The sequence below is a fragment of the Melanotaenia boesemani genome, chromosome 20 (assembly GCF_017639745.1).
Source record: "Melanotaenia boesemani isolate fMelBoe1 chromosome 20, fMelBoe1.pri, whole genome shotgun sequence".
In the NCBI taxonomy this organism is placed as follows: domain Eukaryota; kingdom Metazoa; phylum Chordata; class Actinopteri; order Atheriniformes; family Melanotaeniidae; genus Melanotaenia; species Melanotaenia boesemani.
The window spans coordinates 255,420-276,996 of record NC_055701.1 but is presented as its reverse complement, the minus strand read 5'-3'; the positions used below and the strand labels follow the sequence as shown (position 1 = coordinate 276,996).

At 47.9% G+C, this 21,577-nt stretch overlaps 1 protein-coding gene across 2 annotated transcripts in view; it reads right to left on the bottom strand.

Moving 5' to 3' along the window:
- Nucleotides 1–21,577, bottom strand: part of LOC121631409 (glutamyl aminopeptidase) — a 70,799-nt gene that overhangs the window by 12,928 nt on the left and 36,294 nt on the right. For both annotated transcript variants that reach the window (XM_041972299.1, XM_041972300.1), the window contains 2 exons: nucleotides 5,186–5,346; nucleotides 4,681–4,763 (listed from right to left, as the gene is read on the bottom strand). In XM_041972299.1, the coding sequence (XP_041828233.1) occupies nucleotides 4,681–4,763; nucleotides 5,186–5,346 (244 nt within the window). The remainder of the gene's footprint in view (nucleotides 1–4,680; nucleotides 4,764–5,185; nucleotides 5,347–21,577) is intronic.

The window sequence follows — 21,577 nt, the reverse complement described above, 5'->3', positions numbered from 1 at the left end:
CATACTTTAAGGACACCCTGGACTTAGTTTGGACTTAGTTTGGACTGGATGTAAATTAAAAATTGAGCCAAGGATTTCTTTTTACTGAATAAAGGGTGTTGTCATAGACCAGTGTTCCTCAGTCCTGGTCCTTGGGGACCACTGCCCTGCATGTTTTAGAGATGTCCATCTTTAACACACCCGACTCAAATGAATTACTTGTTAGCAGGCTTGCAAAGAACTTGACAAGCAGTTCAGTTAACCTGAATCAGGTGTGCTGAAGTTGGAAAAAAGTAAAACATGCAGGGCAGTGGCTCCTGAGGACCAGGATTAAGAAACACTGTCATAGACTATAGTAGACATAGCAGAGTGTCTAAGTGTCATTTAATTTCCAGATGTATGCATATTAAGAGATTGCTGTTACATCTAAGCACGATGATCTAACATCTAATGTTTTGTGTTTTGAAATTACATCAGAAGTAAAAAACTGAAAGGAAGGAAGGAAATGTTATTTATACAGCAACTTTCACAAATAAAAATCCCAGCGCTTTACAATAAGAAAAAGAAATAAAATTAATAAAAAGACAAAGACAGAAGAAAACACACCACATACCCACAGTCATAAAACCCTGGTTTAACTAAAAAGCCAGTTTGAACATAAATGTTTTCAGCTGCTTTTTAAAAGAATCGACAGAATCCAGAATCTCAAAGAGAGAGGCTGCCTGGAAGGACCGATGGCCTCTGGTCCTGAAGCGTGGACTATAAACTACCAGAAACCTCTGAAGAGCACAGAACTGTACCTGTAAATGGACGGAGGAACCCGACCATGCAGAGCTCTAAAAGTGATGACCAGTATTTAAAATGAATTCTACAGTGGACGGTAACCAGTGGAGGGATGCTAGAACCGGGGTGATATGTGCTCTTTGATGAGAGTGAGTTAAAAGCCGTGCTGCAGCATTCTGCACAGCCTGAAGATGGTTTAACTCGCTCTTATTTAAACAAGTAAAAGACTGTTACAGTAGTCAGAACGGGAAGAAATAAAAGCACAGACCACCATCTCAAGTTCAGTCTTTGACACCCAAGTTCTCAGCTTTGATGTTTCTCAGTAGAAAGAAGCTGTTTCTGACCAGATGTCTAGAGGGATTTTCCAGGGACATGGCTGAATCAAAAATTACCCCTAAATTTCTTTTTTCTTTTTTTTCTTTTTTTTAACTTGTCCTGTCCAGCATCATAGCAGCAAAATGATAATCTGGTTGCTGTATCGTGCTGAACAAATTTGCTCTGCCAAGGGGAGGCTATGGGTAAGGCTCCTCTTGATAATCTGATTAATTTATTTCCTACAACTTTTACAAAAACAAAAACAGAAACACACACACAGAAAAAACAGAGCTGCTAGTCATTAAGAGTTTTTTAAATAATGACCAAATCAAAAAGACACAACAGCGACCAGATACTAAATCACAGGAAAAATAAAATAATGAATTATCGCTTAGTATAAAAACCCACCGGACAACTCAGTGACTGTGTCAGCATGCAGAGCATTAGGAATAAGGAGTGATTAGTGATGAAGAGTGGTGAGTGAAATCGTGCAAATGCGACCATGCATCTACGGAGGTCAGAGGCAGACCAGGGCCAGAGATCCGGGCCCTCAGCAGCAGCCCCGGAGCACCAACTCAAGCTACTCCACCATGAAGACGACTCCAGCCCCACCCGAAAGGCGTCAGAGGAGAGCCCCAGCAAGAGCCCAGGTGAGGTCCCAGTGGGCCAAGATCAGCAGCCGCCAGCCCCGCCAGGGCCCGGCCACCCAGGGCAGCCCAAGCGAAGGGCCCAGGGCCCCAGGAGCCCAGAGGCGGCCGCCCCACCCCCGAAAGGCAGAGGGCCCGCAACATGCCTAGGAGGACCAGGCCCCCCCAGACAGCCACCCGGCGTAGGCCAACACACACCCCGATGTTCCAGCCGCACACCCCGGGAACCAGGGCGCCATCGACCCCCTCCCCCCACCTACTCCAATCTGCACCCCATATAACCCCACACTCACACCCTCCCCTGTGCCGTACCCACAAGCACTCACCACCACACGGTCACACATAACCCACCCACCATGCCCCGTGGGGGACACCCCAGGCGGACCAGAGGACAGCGAGTCCCAAGCACCCCCCCCCTTGACCCAACACCCACAGAGCCAGCAGCCCACCAGCGCAGCCACCCCGGGACCCAGCCCCGGGGTAACCACCTCCCCCCGCCCGCCCCCAGCCACACACAGGGGGAACAGGGGTGTGAAAGGTCCCCAATACCTTCTCACGCCCCGCTCCTGACTGTTTATGTAGTCTGTGTTGTGTGCAATTAAAATTGAGGGGCAGTGACCACAATGAGCCGGGAGCCGGGCCAGCTAAGTGGCCCCGCCCTACATGCATCACTTGCCATGCCCCCCAGGTGTTGTTTGTGTGTTGTGTTTCTTGTGTTTTGGAAACATGGAAACACATGCACACACCTATTTCCTTGCACACTCCCGGTCATCCTAACACATGCATGCCTCCTCAGCCCCACCCACACAATATAAACACTCACACAGCATACAACCCTCCCACTCTCACTCCCCAGACACACCCCCACCCATCCTAGCACATGCATACGCACGCACACAAACATACCCCCACACCCACACAAACATCATCCAAAGTATAGACCAGGGCTACTCAATTCGGTCCTACGAGGGCCGCAATTCAGCAGGTTTTCCATGTATTCCTGTACCAACACACCTGAGTCAAATTAATGAGTTATTGTGTAGAACCTGATTGGCTGTTAGAGCCACCTAATTTAAATCAGATGTGTTGGTGCAGGGATACATGGAAAACCTGCTGGATTGCGGCCCTCGTAGGACCGAATTGAGTAGCCCTGGTATAGACACACACACACAACATACAAGCATCCCTGTCTCACACCCCAGCACCTCCCCCTATAATCCCCCGAATCCCACTCAGCCCTCCTTCAAACCCCTACACCCCTCCTGCCCCCGGGCCATACCCTGGGTCCCAGGGCGACAACCAGACACCAGGGCATGCACCAACCCACACCATAGCAGCACATCCGGGCAGGCCCAGACCCCCGGCACAAACGGACCCCACCACCCCGGAAGGGGGAAGAACACCCCCAGGCACCAGAGCCCAGAACCCCTGCCCAGCCCACCCCGGAATAGCCCAGGACTGACGCCTACCAACCCAAGGAGTCACCAGTGGCCTCACCCCCCGCCACGAGGCGCCTCCAACCGCTGGCCCCCACAGCCCCCGAAAGGGCCACACCCAGAGCCACCCCCACCGCAGAGCAGCCTGGCCCCGCACCACGGGAAACCACAAAGAACCCACAACCACCAGTCACTCCCGGCCATTTCCCAACCCCGATAGCAACGAGGTCACAGTCCTCCACCTACAGTAAGTGATGGAACTAAGCACAGGGGACCAGAGGGAATGAGATTCAGCTAAATAGTTCTTTGAGGAGGCAGACATTGTTTCACTACTGATGTGGTCTACTAAGAGATTCCTAAACAGTTTAGGAACCCCTAAATTTCTGAAGCTTGGCTGGACAAATGGGCCTAAAACTCCAGTATAATGTTTAATCTTAGAGATTTAATTGTCAGGTTCAGTAATCAAAGTTTATGTTTCATCAGAATTCAGCTGGAGGCATGAATCATTTCATGTTTGATGATGGTCAAGCAGTCAGTTGAGGAGGACAGTTTATGGAGCTCAGAGGGTTTAAATGAACAATACAACTGAATATCATCAGCAAAGAAATGATAAGATACATCTGTACATTGTCTAATTATAGAGCCAAGGGGGAGCATATACAAGAAGAACAGGATGGGCCCCAAGACTGAACCCTGTGGTACCCCACACACCAGTTCAGTAGTATTTTACATAATCTGGTTGACATGAACACAAACTTCTAACCGACAGCTAAGATGAAAACCATTTTAAAAGTGAGCCAGACATCCCGACCAGATCCTGGAGTCTGTTTATTAGAATGTTATGACTGACTGTGGCAAAGGCCAAAGACAAATCCAACAAAATCAAGACCGAGCATGCTCCAGATAGTAACACAGGCTCTGTAGAGAAATTTTGCTGCTCCTGTTGCTTTTCACTTTTCTCTTGCTCTGTTTCTCTCCTTCCACCGTAGAACTACAAAAAAATACAATTGAATTGATGAAAACCCCTGGATCTTCTTGATGGCAGTCAGCCATGCCCATGAGTGCTGCGAACTGCTGATGGTGGAGGCGGCTGATTCACATCTGCTATCTAGTGGTACATGGTAAATGGACTGTACTTATACAGCACTTTTCTAGGCATGACTCAAAGTGGTTCAACACTACATTAGATCCCAAGTGTTTTGTACTATGATACAAAGTTATACCCCGATAGACACATGGCAATATGGGATACAAGTCAAGCTCTTTCTGGAGACATGACTTGGTGCTAGTCACAATTTAGCGAATTTGGCGCCTAAAGGGTTAATATGTTTAGTGTTTGAGTTTTCAAGGTTGAGATAATTGTTGATGGCACACAAAATGAAAAGCCTTGTGGTGCTTGTCATGTTTGAATGTGGGAGTGTGTGTTAGAGTGAGCTGGGTGTTTGGATTTGGATTTAATGTTCACTTTGCAGGTTTTCAAATTATTTTAAATGTGCAATTATTATTAAATGGAATATTACCTGAACTGTTCCTTGTGAACATGGTCAGGATAGTTTTGTCACTTTGGATAGAATGCCATTTGATTGGAATTGTCCACTTGTACCTGTAACATAAACAGTTTTCAACAATAATACATGTTTACACTAAAGTACACACAAAAGACAAGATTCGCCATGTCTGAGCATAAAGTTTTCATTCTACAAAACAGACTCAAATATTAGTTTGTATTCAGGTAGTGAAGGTATAAATTAACATTACACCTCTGGAAGCCGGAGGTTCAAGAACAATAACAAGAATCAGAAGAAAAAACAAACATGGAACAAAGCAAACATTTCAATGGAACCATGAAACAAAAAACACTTGAAACATGAGACTAGAAAATGGTCAGTGCAGTCTAATACCTGGAGGTGGAAACCAAGGAACTATGGAAAAAAAAAAAACACCTGAAACATGAGACTAGAAAATATTTGACACACGCAACTATCCAGATAAACCATTTTTTCCTTTCTTTTTTGCATCACTTACTCGAAGGGTGAAGGAGGCTGGGTGGCATTGGCAGTGGGATCCAGGAGGAAACGGGCTTGCCTAATTTTGGCATCTGTTGCAGAGACAGACAGATCTATAACAGGATAACCCATCTGTTTGGTCCATGTGTCCATTACATCTGCAACGGGCAGCCCACTTACCTAGGTACAGAAAAGAGAAATTGGCTAATGCTCAGAGAAAATGACAGAAAAATATCTATCCACTTGCAGGTGAGTGCTTGGTGGCCAGGCCTTTGCCCATGGGGCTCAGTCGGGCTCAGCCCGAAAGGGTGACGTGGCACCCTTCTGTGGACTCATCACCTGCAGGAGGGGCTGTTGGGGTCGGGTGCAGTGTGAGCTGGGCTTTGGCTGAAGGCGGGCACCCTGGCGGTCTGATTCTTGGCTGCACGAGCTAGCTCTAGGAACATGGAATGTCACCTCTCTGGCGGGGAAGGAGCCTGAGCTGGTGCACGAGGTTGAGCAGTTCCGGCTAGATATAGTTGGACTCACCTCGATGCATGGCTTGGGATCTGGAACCACTGTCCTTGAGAGGGGCTGGACCCTCTTCCATTCTGGAGTTGCTCCCAGTGAGAGGTGCCTAGCAGGTGTGGGCATGCTCATAGCCCCCCAACTTGGCACCTGTACGTTGGGGTTTACCCCGGTGGACAAAAGGGTAGCCTTCCTTTACCTACAGGTGGGGGGATGGGTCCTGACTGTTGTTTGTACTTATGCACCAAACAGCAGTTCAGAGTACCCACAAGTTCAGACCCCCACAGGGGTGTTGGAGAGCACTCCTTCTGGGGACTCCCTCGTTCTGCTAGGGGACTTCAATGCCCACGTGGACAATGACAGCGAGACCTGGAGGGGCATGACTGGGAGGAACGGCCCCCATGAACTAAATCCAAGTGGTGTTTTCTTGTTGGACTTCTGTGCTCATCATGGATTGTCCAGGATTGTCCATAATGAACACCTTGTTCAGGCATATGAGTATCCACATGTGCACTTGGCACCAGGACACTCTAGGCCGCAGTTCGATGATCGACTTTGTAGTCATATCGTCGCGGCCGCATGTCTTGGACACTCGGGTGAAGAGAGGGGTGGAGCTGTCAACTGATCACCACCTGGTGGTGACTAGGCTCAGATGGTGGGGGAGGATGCCGGTCAGGCCTGGCAGACCCAAGCGTGTTGTAAGGGTCTGCTGGGAACATCTGTCAGAGTCCCCTGTCAGAAAGAGTTTCAACTTCCATCTCCGGCAGAGCTTCAACCATGTCCCAGGTGAGGCGGGGGACATTGAGTCCAAATGGGCTGTGTTCCGTCCCTCTATTGTCGAGCCAGCCAGCCACTGCTGTGGCCGTAAGGTTGTCGGTGCCTGTCATGGAGGTAACCCCCAAACTCGTTGGTGGACACCCGCAGTAAGGGATACCGTCAAGCTGAAGAAGGAATCCTATCAGGCCTTTTTGGCCTGTGGGACTCCAGAGGCAGCTGATGGGTATCGGCAGGCTAAGTGTAATGCAGCTTCGGCAGTCGCTAAGGCAAAAACCCGGGCATGGGAGGAGTTTGGAGAGGCCATAGAGAATCACTTCTGGACTGCCTCGAAGAGATTCTGGTCCACTATCCGGCGGCTCAGGAGGGGAAAGCAGTGCTCTGTCAACACTGTGTACAGTGGGGATGGGGGGCTGCTGACCTCGACTCGGGACGTTGTGAAGCAGTAGAGGGAATACTTCAAAGACCTTCTCAATCCCACCAACATGTCTTCTGATGAGGAATCAGAGATGGGAGAGTCCCTGGCGTGGTCTCTCCCATCTCTGGGGCTGAGGTCGCTGAGGTGGTTAAAAAGATCCTCGGTGGCAGGGCTCCGGAGCTGGATGAGGTCCACCTGGAGTTCCTTAAGTCTCTGGATGATGTAGGGCTGTCTTGGTCGCATCGAGTGGACATCAGGGACAGTTCCCCTTGACTGGCAGACTGGGTGATGGTCTCCTTCTTCAAATAGGGGCTCTCACGACTTCACAACTCAGAGTATAGATGTAGCTTTTCCAGCTAGTATATATCTGGGACTGGGCCTATGACTGAGCCTGAATCTGGGTACAGGTCTGTGCGTCATCTGGGTCTGGACCTAAGTCTGGATCTGTGCCCCAGTCTGGGTTTGCACCCTGAGTCTTGGCTGCATGACATAAAGTGCAACCAGATTATATTATTATATTACTAATTAGGTTATATTAGACTAGGTAAGATTAGATTAGACCAGACCAGACCTGACAAGATTAGATTAGATTAGATTAGATTAGATTAGATTAGATTAGATTAGACCAGACCAGAGTAGACTAGACCAGACTAGACTAGACTAGCTTAGATTCAGTCTTGACCATCGGGGGCAGCAGGATGATCCTTGGTGGTCTAGGGTCTTAAGTGGCCTGACCTGCCTGCTTGTGAAAAAATAAAATAGAATAAAAAATAAAAAGAATCATGACTAACTAAATTGGTGCAGCTGATTGGCCTGCAGGAACTGGTACCCGCCCACAAATAAAATGATGTGCTTGTCAGTTGTCAATAATTGTGGGATTGGTTAAAATGATGGTAGTCAGGTTTTATTTTCAGACTAGAAACGAGGAGAGAAATGTGGCGGCGTTGGTGCTAATGGACCCCAAGATAAAGAAACGGTGGGCAAATGCTGGAAAGTTTCATATATTTCCAAAGACTCCACCAGCAGCAGTGTTCAGCATCATCACGCGAGTTAATGGTTTAATAAATGACAGGTACGGGGGAGGCAGCGTGCTTTCTAGCGTCTATCTGATAGACGTCTATAAGATAACACGGAGATCCTGGAAACTCACCACAAGCCTGTGTCTGCAACCATGACCCTGGCTCCTCCTGCCAGAACTACATTCTACGGTCAGTGTTGACATGCTTTCTTCTTATATTATTAAAACTCACATTACTCCAAACATACAGAGATCCAGCAGCTGAAATATGGTAGCTCATACCTGGGTTTCCTGCCATAACCTGGATAAAATCATTAGTTAATGCGTCTGACAGGTGGATATTATAATACTTTGGCTGCGTGGCTATACCAATCCAGACCAGACCAGATCAGACCAGATAAGACCAGATCAGAGAAGACTAGACCAGACCAGACAAGAATAGAGCAAACCAGACCAGATCAGACCAGACACGACCAGACCAAACATGATCAGAATAGACCAGACCAGACCAGATCAGATCGGACCAGACCAGACCAGACCAGACCAGACCAGATCAGAATAGATCAGATGAGACCAGAAAAGTTCAGACCAGATCAGATCAGACCTGATCAGAATAGACCAGACCAGATCAGTCAGGACCACACCAGACCAGGTCTGAATAGACCAGACCAGACCCGATCAGACCAGACCAGATAAGAATAGACCAGACCAGACAAGAATAGACCAGACCAGACCAGACCAGACCAGATCAGACCAAACCAGATCAGACCAGATCAGAATAGACCAGACCAGATCAGACCAGGTCAGAATAGACCAGATCAGACCAGATAAGACCAGACCAGCCCAGACCAGACTTGATCAGACCAGACCATACCAGACTAGAATAGACCAGACCAGACCAGACCAGACCACATCAGAATAGACCAGATGAGACCAGATCAGAATAGACCGGACCGGAACAGACCAGATCAGACCCGACCAGATTAGAAATGACCAGACCAGACCAGATCAGAATAGACCAGACCAGACCAGATAAGACCAGACCAGCCCAGACCAGACTTGATCAGACCAGATTAGACCAGATCAGAGAAGACTAGACCAGGCCAGACCAGACCACATCAGAATAGACCAGAGGAGACCTGATCAGAATAGACCAGACCAGACCAGACCATACCAGACCAGAATAGACCAGACAAGACCAGATCAGACCAGACCAGACCAGATCAGATCAGATCAGACGTGCTCAGAATAGACCAGACCCGATCAGACCAGACCAGATCAGAATAGCCCAGATCAGCATAGGTCAGAATAGACCAGACCAGATCAGACCAGATCAGATTAGACCAGACCAGATCAGACCAAACCAGACCAGGTCAGAATAGACCAGATCAGATCAGACAAGACCAGACCAGACCAGACCACATCAGAATAGACCAGATCAGAATAGACCGGACCAGAACAGACCAGATCAGACCCGACCAGATTAGAAATGACGGGATCAGACCAGACCAGATCAGACCAGATAAGACCAGACCAGCCCAGACCAGACTTGATCAGACAAAACCACACCAGACCAGGTCAGAATAGAACAGACCAGAACAGATCAGAAGAGACCTGACCAGATCAGACCAGACCAGACAAGAAAAGACCAGACCAGACCAGACAAGAATAGAGCAAACCAGACCAGATCAGACCAGACACGACCAGACCAAACATGATCAGAATAGACCAGACCAGACCAGATCAGATCGGACCAGACCAGACCAGACCAGACCAGATCAGACCAGATCAGAATAGATCAGACGAGACCAGACAAGTTCAGACCAGATCAGATCAGACCTGATCAGAATAGACCAGACCAGATCAGTCAGGACCACACCAGACCAGGTCTGAATAGACCAGACCAGACCCGATCAGACCAGACCAGACCAGACAAGAATAGACCAGACCAGATCAGACCAAACCAGATCAGAAATGACCGTACCAGACCAGACCAGATCAGAATAGACCAGACCAGACCAGCCCAGACCAGACTTGATCAGACCAGATTAGACCAGATCAGAGAAGACTAGACCAGGCCAGACCAGACCACATCAGAATAGACCAGAGGAGACCAGATCAGAATAGACCAGACCAGACCAGACCATACCAGACCAGAATAGACCAGACCAGACCAGATAAGACCAGACCAGCCCAGACCAGACTTGATCAGACCAGATTAGACCAGATCAGAGAAGACTAGAGCAGGCCAGACCACATCAGAATAGACCAGAGGAGACCAGATCAGAATAGACCAGACCAGACCAGACCATACCAGACCAGAATAGACCAGACCAGACCAGATCAGACCAGACCAGATCAGATCAGACGTGCTCAGAATAGACCAGACCCGATCAGACCAGATCAGACCAGATCAGATTAGACCAGACCAGATCAGACCAAACCAGACCAGACCAGATCAGACCAGACCAGACCAGACCAGACCAGACCAGACCATACCAGACAAATGGTGCAGTTAGCGCTCTCGGTCCGCTTACTTCATTTTGTCGAACCCATGCCAAAAATCTGGGTGTGATTATTGATAACTCCTTCAACTTCCACCGGCAGGTTAACTCTGTAGTCAAAAGTGTGTTTTTCCATCTGAGGATGCTCAGCAAGTTAAAGCCATACCTGCCTAAGTATGACTTAGAAAAAGTTATTTACCTGCTCATTATGTCCCGTATTGATTACTGCAACTCCCTATATTACGGCATTGACCAGTCATCTCTACATCGACTGCAGCTTGCCCAAAATGCTGCTGCTCGGTTGCTTACAGGGACACGACGACGTGATCACATCACCCCTGTGCTCGCCTCTTTGCATTGGCTTCCTGTTATGTTTAGGACCCAGTATAAGATTTTATTAATTGTTTTTAAAGCTTTAAATGGTTTGGCTCCCTCGTACTTGTCGGAGTTGCTACACCAGCATGCTCCAGCAAGGACGTTCAGGTCCTCCTCACAGCTCCTATTGAAGGTCCCAAGTGCCAGACTTAAATCCAGGGGCGACAGAGCCTTCTCTGTTGCCGCTCCTAAGCTGTGGAACAGCTTCCCCTTCACATTAGAGCGGCTCAGTCTGTCGCTGGTTTTAAGTCTTTACTCAAAACCTACTTCTTTGCACTGGCATTTGAACAAAACTGAGCTTGACATTCGCGTGTTTTATTATTTAATTTTATTCTAGTTTTTAATTCTAGTTTTGTTGTTTTTATTATTTTATAGATTTTATCTTTTTATCAATTTTTATTTGTTTTTATTTTTATTGGTTTTTATTGTTTTATTGTGTAGTGTTTATTTTAACTGTGGAGTGTTTTTGTTCTGTTGTTCAGCACTTTGGGGCAACTGCTGTTGCAGAAAATGTGCTATATAAATAAACTTGAACTTGAAACTTGAGACAAGAAAAGACCAGACCAGAGCAGACCAGACCAGACAAGAATAGAGCAAACCAGACCAGATCAGACCAGACACGACCAGACCAAACATGATCAGAATAGACCAGACCAGACCAGATCAGATCGGACCAGACCAGACCAGACCAGACCAGACCAGATTACCTGACCAGATGACCTCCACCTTGCTGGCGTCTGAGTCTGGAAGCTCCCTCTGTGCTCCTTAATTTTTATTGGCTTTTAGCAGTTTTAAGTCTGTTTTAAGCCTTTTAAAATCTGAATTCGTACAGTCACACTATTTTTAACTGTATCTTTTAATATTCTGGTTTTATAAAGAACAGTTTTAACCAGAAATCAGAGAAGGCTTGACTTGCAACTGGGTCCTCACCGCCACTAACACACAACAGGGAAGCTTCCTGGCTACCGGTGAGTCATGGCTCCACTTACCTCGACATCCAGTTGTGAAAGCTGCATCAACCTGAGCCAGAAGGTGATCGAGCTGGAACAGAGAATTTCCACTCTTTACCAGATCCAGGAGGCTGAACACGAACTGGATACAATCCTCCTCGGCCAAACTAAAGCCGCGGCTACTAGTGCTCAGCTAGCCGACACAGCGCCCTATCCAGGTGATGTGTCACGGGCTCCCACCAATAGTTCATCCAGGCACACAAACACAATAGATGCCTGCGTTGCTGGTGCTCCTGCCATTAGTGAGAACCGCTGGTTCCAACTTGGCGCTAGACCCAGAGTTCCGGTCAGCTCCACTCCACTCCAGCCGGAGCCGTGGACCGAGGTCGGGACCCGCAACGGCTGCAGAAGGGACCGGGCGAGCCGTCTTTCATGCTCTCCCCTCACTGACGGCGTACCCCTGGAGAACAAGTTCAACGTCCTGGATCTTGTGGATTTTCCTCCTCTGGCCGCTGGCCCTTGCCATCCTGCTGTGTCACCGGGGTCGCTACCATCCTGCTCCCGGAGCCGTGACGGGCAGTCCCACGCTGCTGTCAGAACTCGCCGCAGGGAGCTGCACTTTACTCCGGCTCCATGGAGAAGCAGGCCCATGGAGCAGCCGGGGACCAGCTCCCACCTGCCGGACAACCGCCCCCGCGATTCGGCTGTTTCATCGCCGTTCAGATCACACCACCGGCGCCTCGATGTGGATGTCATGGGTGGGCGAACCACCGGCCCCCCTTGTTCCCCGGCGGATCCTCCTCACTCCACGCTCATTATCGGGGATTCCATCGTGAGGAACGTGCGGATGAGGGGGGCGCTCACCCTGTTGTTCCCGGGAGCCACTGTTACGGACATCGCCGACAGAATCCCGGGCATCCTGAGGTCCCAGCCGCAGGCCAACAGGATCATAATCCACGTCGGCACCAACGATATCCGTAAACAGCAGTCCGAGCTGTTAAAGCTGGATTTCCTTCATCTTTTCACGTTGCTTGGACAACATCAGGTAAATGTTTTTATCTCTGGCCCCACCCCCACTTGCGGCAGAGGGATAGGCTGCTTCAGCAGGCTGCTCAGCCTCAACACCTGGCTCTCCTCCGCCTGTAGTTCCCACAGCCTGGGTTTTATTAACAACTTTGATGCTTTCTGGGAGCGGAGGCATCTTTTTGGGGCTGACGGGCTCCACCTCAACACGCGGGGCTGCCGTCTTCTGTCCGCCAATTTGGCATTTGGTGTACAGCACTCCTGCTCCCAGCCCACTCATTACACCAAACCCACTGCACCTGCTGACCTGTCCGTCACGGATTGATGTCCCCCTGGTCTCAGCTCCTACTTACTCAGTTCCACTTTTAACAGCAAAGTTCGCAATACTGGACTTGGACCTAACATTCCTCCAAACAGTTCATCAATTCATGTCATCATCACATTCAGAGAGCAACCACACCACCACAAACCATATCATACCGTAAACATCAATAATCTCAGGCCTCTTCCAAAATGTCAACCAGTACCTGCCTTTTCAGTTCAAATGTCACCAGTCACACTCAACATGGCACTTTTAAATATACGCTCTCTGTTAAACAAGTCTTTTATTGTCAACGACCTGATTTTAGACCACAAACTAGACTGTTTGTTTTTAACTGAAACATGGTTGGGTATGGATGCACCTGTTGTTCTAGCTGAGGCCTCCCCGCCAAATTTTAACTATTCTTTTTCTATAAGAACTGGTAGGAAAGGCGGTGGCACAGCATCTTTAACCAATAACACTCTCACCACCAGATTTTATTCGCTAATTTTACCACTTTTGAATATCACGCCATTGTTTTTAGCAGCCCTCCAATTTTATGTGTCACCATTTATAGACCACCACAAAAATGTGCTGCTTTAATTAATGAGTTTTCAGAATTTTTATCAATCATACACACAACATACAACATGATCATTTTAACCGGTGATTTTAACCTGCACATAAATAATCCTTTAGACCCTGTTTCAAAAGAATTTTTAAACATTCTTAACTATATGGATTTTACGCAACACGTCACACAGCCGACTCACAACAGAGGACACACACTGGACTTGGTCATTACCTATGACCTTTCTGCCAGTGTGTCCTCTGTTGTTGACTTGGCTGTCTCTGACCACTGCTGTGTGTTTTTTAACATCACCGGTTTTATTCAGCGGGAGACCTCGGTGCGAACTGTGAGGAAGCGCTATCTAACCTCTGAAGTGGCTGCAAATTTTATCAAGGTTTTAGATAAATGTCCTCCTGTGATTTTACCTGCACCCTGTGATTTTATTGTTGAACATTTTAACAGTAAACTGAAGACAAGCCTCGACTCTGTTGCTCCACTCACTACAAAAAAGATATACCCAAAACTTATATCTCCCTGGAGGAATGAGGAGGTTAAAAAACTCAAAAGAAATTGCAGGGCGGCAGAAAAGAGATGGAGGAAAAATAAAATGACAATAAATTATCAGATATTTTGTGAGCAACTTAAAATTTACAATAACGCACTAAGGAACTCAAGAAACATGTACTTCGCAAAAATAATCAGTAACAATAAAAATAACCCCAAGGTTCTTTTTTACACCATCGATCACCTATGTAACCCTGATTTTAACAGCTCCCAGCGAACCCCCACGGACTCTCTCTGTGAGCAGTTTGCAGACCACTTCAGAGGTAAAATCAGTGCCATCAGATGTGGTATTTTATCCTATCAGAACACGAACACATCTGAGTGCTTGGTTTTACCCGAGGAGACACTGGACAGTTTTGTCCTGGTTAATTCTGAGATCCTTGATAAAGTTTTCTCCACAGTAAAACCCACCACATGTCTTTTAGACCCAATTCCCACTTCACTTTTTAAATCATTTCATGAATTTTTTAAAGACGAGCTTTTATGCATGATAAATTGCTCTCTTCAGATGGGCGTTTTCCCTGCAGCCTTTAAAACGGCGGTGGTGAGGCCTCTTCTGAAGAAGAGCAATTTGGATTGTAATGATTTTAATAACTATAGACCTGTATCCAACTTACCATTTTTAAGTAAAATTTTAGAAAAACTGGTTTTTATTCAGCTTAATGATTTTTTAAATAGTAGAAATATCCTTGAGATATATCAGTCTGGATTTAGGGTGAACCACAGCACAGAGACTGCTCTCCTGAAGGTTTTAAATGATTTTAGGATTAACTGTGACTCACAGAACCTCTCAGTCTTGGTGCTACTGGATCTTAGCGCAGCATTTGACACAGTAGACCACACTATTCTTTTAAACAAACTAAAACACCTGGTGGGCCTCTCTGGTGCTGTTCACAACTGGTTCACTTCCTATCTCACAGACAGAACTTACATGGTAAGTTTGGATACATGCTCCTCTAAGATCCATAAAATGACATGTGGTGTGCCTCAAGGGTCAGTTTTAGGCCCTGTTCTTTTTAATTTGTATATGCTCCCTCTTGGCAGTGTCATCAGGAGGCATGGAGTAAACTTCCACAGTTACGCTGATGATACTCAGCTGTACATCTCCATGTCTCCTGATGACACGAGACCAATGGACGCCCTTTTCAACTGTATTTTAGATATCAAATCCTGGATGGCAGAAAACTTTTTACAGCTTAACCAGGACAAAACTGAAGTTTTAGTCACTGGTCCTGAGGCTCAGAGAGAGAAACTCTTAGCTAAATTACAGGCATGCGCATTAAACCCATCATCACAAGTAAAAAACCTGGGCGTTATTTTTGACTCTGAGCTTGGTTTTATTCCACATATTAAACATGTTACTAAAATAGGATTTTATCACCTAAAAACATAGCCAGAGTCCGTCCCATTCTCTCTCGGGCCAACACGGAGATGCTGATGCATGCTTTTATCACCAGTCGTATTGACTACTGTAATGCCCTGCTCTCTGGTCTTCCCAAAAAGAGTATTGCACCTCTACAACTCCTACAGAACTCAGCTGCTCGTGTGCTGACGAAGACCAGAGGGCGGGCCCACATTACACCGGTTTTAGAATCACTGCATTGGCTCCCCGTGTGTTTCAGGATCAATTTTAAGGTTCTCTTATTGGTTTTTAAATGTCTTAATGGTCTTGGGCCTTCTTATCTTTCAGTTTTGCTTTTACCTTATGAACCCTCGCTGCCCCTGAGGTCTTCCGGTACTGGCCTCCTGACTGTACCTAAAGTCAGGACACATACTCACGGAGAGGCAGCTTTCCAGTGGTATGGTCCTCGTCTGTGGAACAGCCTGCCGGAGGAGCTCAGGGCTGCAGAGAATGTTAATGTTTTTAAGAGCAGGCTCAAGACCCACCTTTTTAATTTAGCTTTTACTTATTTTTCTATGTTAACCCATTTTTATTTATTTTATGCTTTTATTCTATTTATATTATTTTTAGGTTATTTCCCCAGTGTTTCCTTGGAGGGGGCTCTCTGCACCGGGGGCTGTCATCGGCTGTGGCTGCTGCGGCTCTGTCCTGCGGGTTATTTCGGTCTAGTTGGGTGGCTCCTCTGCCTCTCAATTGGCCGTGTGCCCTGGGTCGGTGTCCTGGCAGTCGTGGCCTGTGAGCTGCTCCCGGTGCAGACGGCTCCCTGTGATAGTGTTTCCTTACCAGGCTCATCTGTGCTCAACCTCACATTAGTCTTTTAATATGTGCAAGTATGTGTGTGTGTATGTGTATGCTTGCTTGTACACAAGCAGGGAGGGAAGGGGTTATGTGTGGTGGTTGCGGGGGGGGGTATTGTTTGTTTTGGGGCGGCAGTGGCTCAGGCGGTAGAGCAGGTCGTCCAATGATCGGAAGGTCGGCGGTTCGATTCCCGCTCCCGCAGTCATCTGTCGTTGTGTCCTTGGGCAAGACACTTAACCCTCCTTGCCTCCAGTGTTGGCATCGCTGGTGTATGAACGTGTGGATGAATGTTCGGTGATGGTCGGAGAGGCCGTAGGCGCAGACTGGCAGCCACGTTTCCGTCAGCTTGCCCCAGGGCAGCTGTGGCTACACACGTAGCTTACCATCACCAGGTATGAGTGAGGAGTGGATGAATAATGGATTCACACAATGTAAAGCGCTTTGGGTGCCTTGAAAAGCGCTATATAAATCTAATCCATTATTATTATGATTATGAACCATGGAAAGCACTTTGTGCTGCATTCATGTATGAAAAGTGCTCTATAAATAAAGACTGATTGATTGATTGATTGATTGATTGATTGATCAGATCAGACCTGATGAGAATAGACCAGACCAGATCAGTCAGGACCACACCAGACCAGGTCTGAGTAGACCAGACCAGACCAGATCAGAATAGACCAGACCAGACAAGAATAGACCAGTACAGACCAGATCAGACCAAACCAGATCAGAATAGACCAGACCACATCAGACCACATCAGAATAGACCAGATAAGACCAGATCAGAATAGACCGGACCAGAACAGACCAGATCAGACCCGACCAGATTAGAAATGACAGGACCAGACCAGACCATATCAGAATAGACCAGACCAGACCAGATAAGACTAGGCCAGCGGAGACCAGACTTGATCAGACCAGATCAGATCAGAGCTCATCAGAATAGACCAGACAAGATCAGACCAGACCAGACAAGATCAGACAAAACCACACCAGACCAGGTCAGAATAGAAGAGACCAGAACAGATCAGAAGAGACCTGACCAGACCAGAACAGACCAGACACGACCAGACCAAACATGATCAGAATAGACCAGACCAGACCAGATCAGATCAGATCGGACCAGACCAGACCAGACCAGACCAGACCAGCTCAGAATAGATCAGACGAGACCAGACAAGTTCAGACCAGATCAGATCAGACCTGATCAGAATAGACCAGACCAGATCAGTCAGGACCACACCAGACCAGGTCTGAATAGACCAGACCAGACCCGATCAGACCAGGCCAGATCAGAATAGACCAGACCAGACAAGAATAGACCAGACCAGACCAGATCAGACCAAACCAGATCAGAATAGACCAGACCAGATCAGACCAGATCAGACCAGATCAGACCAGATCAGAATAGACCAGACCAGATCAGACCAGGTCAGAATAGACCAGATCAGATCAGACTAGACCAGACGAGACCAGACCACAACAGAATAGACCAGATGAGACCAGATCAGAATAGAGCGGACCAGAACAGACCAGATCAGACCCGACCAGATTAGAAATGACCGGACCAGACCAGAACAGATCAGCCCAGACCAGACCAGACCAGATAAGACTAGACCAGCCCAGACCAGACTTGATCAGACCAGATCAGATCAGAGATGATAAGAATAGACCAGATAGATCAGACCAGACCAGACAAGATCAGACAAAACCACACCAGACCAGGTAAGAATAGAACAGACCAGACCAGATCAGAAGAGACCTGCCCAGATCAGACAAGTCCAGACCAGACCAGACCCGATCAGACAAAACCAGACCAGACCAGACCAGACCACATCAGAATAGACCAGACGAGACCAGATCAGACCCGACCAGATCAGAAATGACTGGACCAGACCAGACCAGACAGATCAGACCAGACCAGACCAGACCAGACCAGAACAGATCAGACAAGACCAGACCAGACCAGGTCAGAATAGACCAGACCAGACCCGATTAGACCAGGACCAGACCAGATCAGAGAAGAATAGACCAGACCAGATCAGACCAGATCAGATTAGACCAGACCAGATCAGACCAGACCAGATCAGAATAGACCAGACCAGATCAGTCAAGACCACACCAAACGAGGTCAGAATGGCCCAGACCAGACCAGACCCGATCAGACAAGACAAGACCCGACCAGACCAGACCACATCAGAATAGACCAGATGAGACCAGATCAGACCCGACCAGATCAGAAATGACTGGACCAGACCAGACAAGATCAGACCAGACCAGACAAGACCATACCAGACCAGAATAGACCCGACAAGTTCAGGCCAGACCAGACCAGATCAGATCAGACCATACCAGATCAGACCTGATCAGAATAGACCAGACCAGACACGACCAGACCAGATCAGACCAAACATGATCAGAATAAACCAGACTAGACCAGATCAGATCGGACCAGACCAGACCAGACCAGACCAGATCAGAATAGACCAGACCAGACCAGACCAGACCAGATCAGATCAGATCGGAATAGACCAGACGAGACCAGACAAGTTCAGACCAGATCAGCTCAGACCTGTTCAGACAAGATCAGACAAAAACACAGCAGACCAGGTCAGAATAGAACAGACCAGACCAGATCAGACAAGACCAGACCCGACCAGACCACATCAGAATAGACCAGACAAGTTCAGACCAGACCAGACCAGACCAGATCAGATCAGACCAGATCAGAATAGACCAGACCAGATCAGTCAAGACCACACCAAACCAGGTCAGAATGGCCCAGACCAGACCAGACCCGATCAGACCAGACCAGACCCGACCAGACCAGACCACATCAGAATAGACCAGACGAGACCAGATCAGACCCGACCAGATCAGAAATGACTGGACCAGACCAGATCAGAATAGACCAGATTAGAACACACCAGATCACACCAGACCAGACCACATCAGAATAGACCAGATGAGACCAGATCAGACCCGACCAGATCAGAAATGACTGGACCAGACCAGACAAGATCAGACCAGACCAGACAAGACCATACCAGACCACAATAGACCAGACAAGTTCAGGCCAGACCAGACCAGATCAGATCAGACCAGACCAGATCAGACCTGATCAGAATAGACCAGACCAGACACGACCAGACCAGATCAGACCAAACATGATCAGAATGAACCAGACTAGACCAGATCAGATCGGACCAGACCAGACCAGACCAGACCAGACCAGATCAGAATAGACCAGACCAGATCAGACCAGACCAGATCAGAATAGACCAGACCAGATCAGTCAAGACCACACCAAACCAGGTCAGAATGGCCCAGACCAGACCAGACCCGACCAGACAAGATCAGACAAAACCACACCAGACCTGATCAGACAAGACCAGACCCGACCAGAACACATCAGAATAGACCAGACAATTTCAGACCAGACCAGACCAGACCAGATCAGACCAGATCAGAATAGACCAGACCAGATCAGTCAAGACCACACCAGACCAGGTCAGAATAGACCAGACCAGACCAGGCCAGACCCGATCAGACAAGACCAGATCAGATCAGACCAGATCAGAATAGACCTAACTAGATCAGACCAGACCAGACCCGACCAGACCACATCAGAATAGAACAGACAAGTTCAGACCCGACCAGACCACATCAGAACAGAACAGACAAGTTCAGACCCGACCAGACCACATCAGAATAGACCAGACAAGTTCAGACCAGACCAGACCAGATCAGATCAGACCTGATCAGAATAGACCAGACCAGATCAGTAAAAACCACACCAGACCTGGTCAGACTAGACCAGACCAGACCAGACCAGACCAGCCCAGACCAGACCAGATCAGATTAGACCAGATCAGATCAGACCAGATCAGAATAGACCAGACCAGATCAGTCAAGACCACACCAAACCAGGTCAGAATGGCCCAGACCAGACCAGACCCGATCAGACCAGACCAGACCCGACCAGACCAGACCACATAAGAATAGACCAGACGAGACCAGATCAGACCCGACCAGATCAGAAATGACTGGACCAGACCAGACCAGACAAGATCAGACCAGACCAGACCAGACCATATCAGACCAGAATAGAACAGACCAGACAAGATCAGACCAGACCAGACCATACCAGACCAGACCAGATCAGACCAGATCAGAATAGACCAGACGAGACCAGACAAGTTTAGAACAGACCAGACTAGATCAGATCAGACCAGATCAGACCAGACCTGATCAATAAAGACCAGACCAGACCAGACCAGATCAGACCAGATCAGAATAGACCAGACAAGTTTAGACCAGACCAGACTAGATCAGATCAGACCAGACCAGACCAGATCAGACCTGATCAATAAAGACCAGACCAGATCAGTCAAGACCACACTAGACCAGGTCAGAATAGACCAGACCAGACCCGATAAGACCAGACCAGACCAGACCAGATAAGACCAAATCAGACCAGATCAGAATAGACCAGAACAGAACAGATCAGACAATACCAGACCAGACCAGACCACATCAGAATAGACCAGATGAGATTAGATCAGAATAGACCGGACCAGACCAGACCAGACCAGATCAGAATAGACCAGACCAGACCAGATCAGACCAGACCAGATCAGAATAGACCAGACCAGATCAGACCACACCAAACCAGGTCAGAATGGCCCAGACCAGACCAGACCAGACCAGACAAGATCAGACAAAACCACACCAGACCTGATCAGACAAGACCATGAACCCGACCAGAACACATCAATAGACCAGACAATTCAGACCAGACCAGACCAGACCAGATCAGACCTGATCAGAATAGACCAGACCAGATCAGTGAAGACCACACCAGACCAGGTCAGAATAGACCAGACCAGACCAGGCCAGACCCGATCAGACAAGATCAGATCAGATCAGACCAGATCAGAATAGACCTAACTAGATCAGACAAGACCAGACCCGACCAGACCACATCAGAATAGAACAGACAAGTTCAGACCCGACCAGACCACATCAGAATAGAACAGACAAGTTCAGACCCGACCAGACCACATCAGAATAGACCAGACAAGTTCAGACCAGACCAGACCAGATGAGATCAGACCTGATCAAAATAGACCAGACCAGATCAGTAAAAACCACACCAGACCTGGTCAGACTAGACCAGACCAGACCAGACCAGCCCAGACCA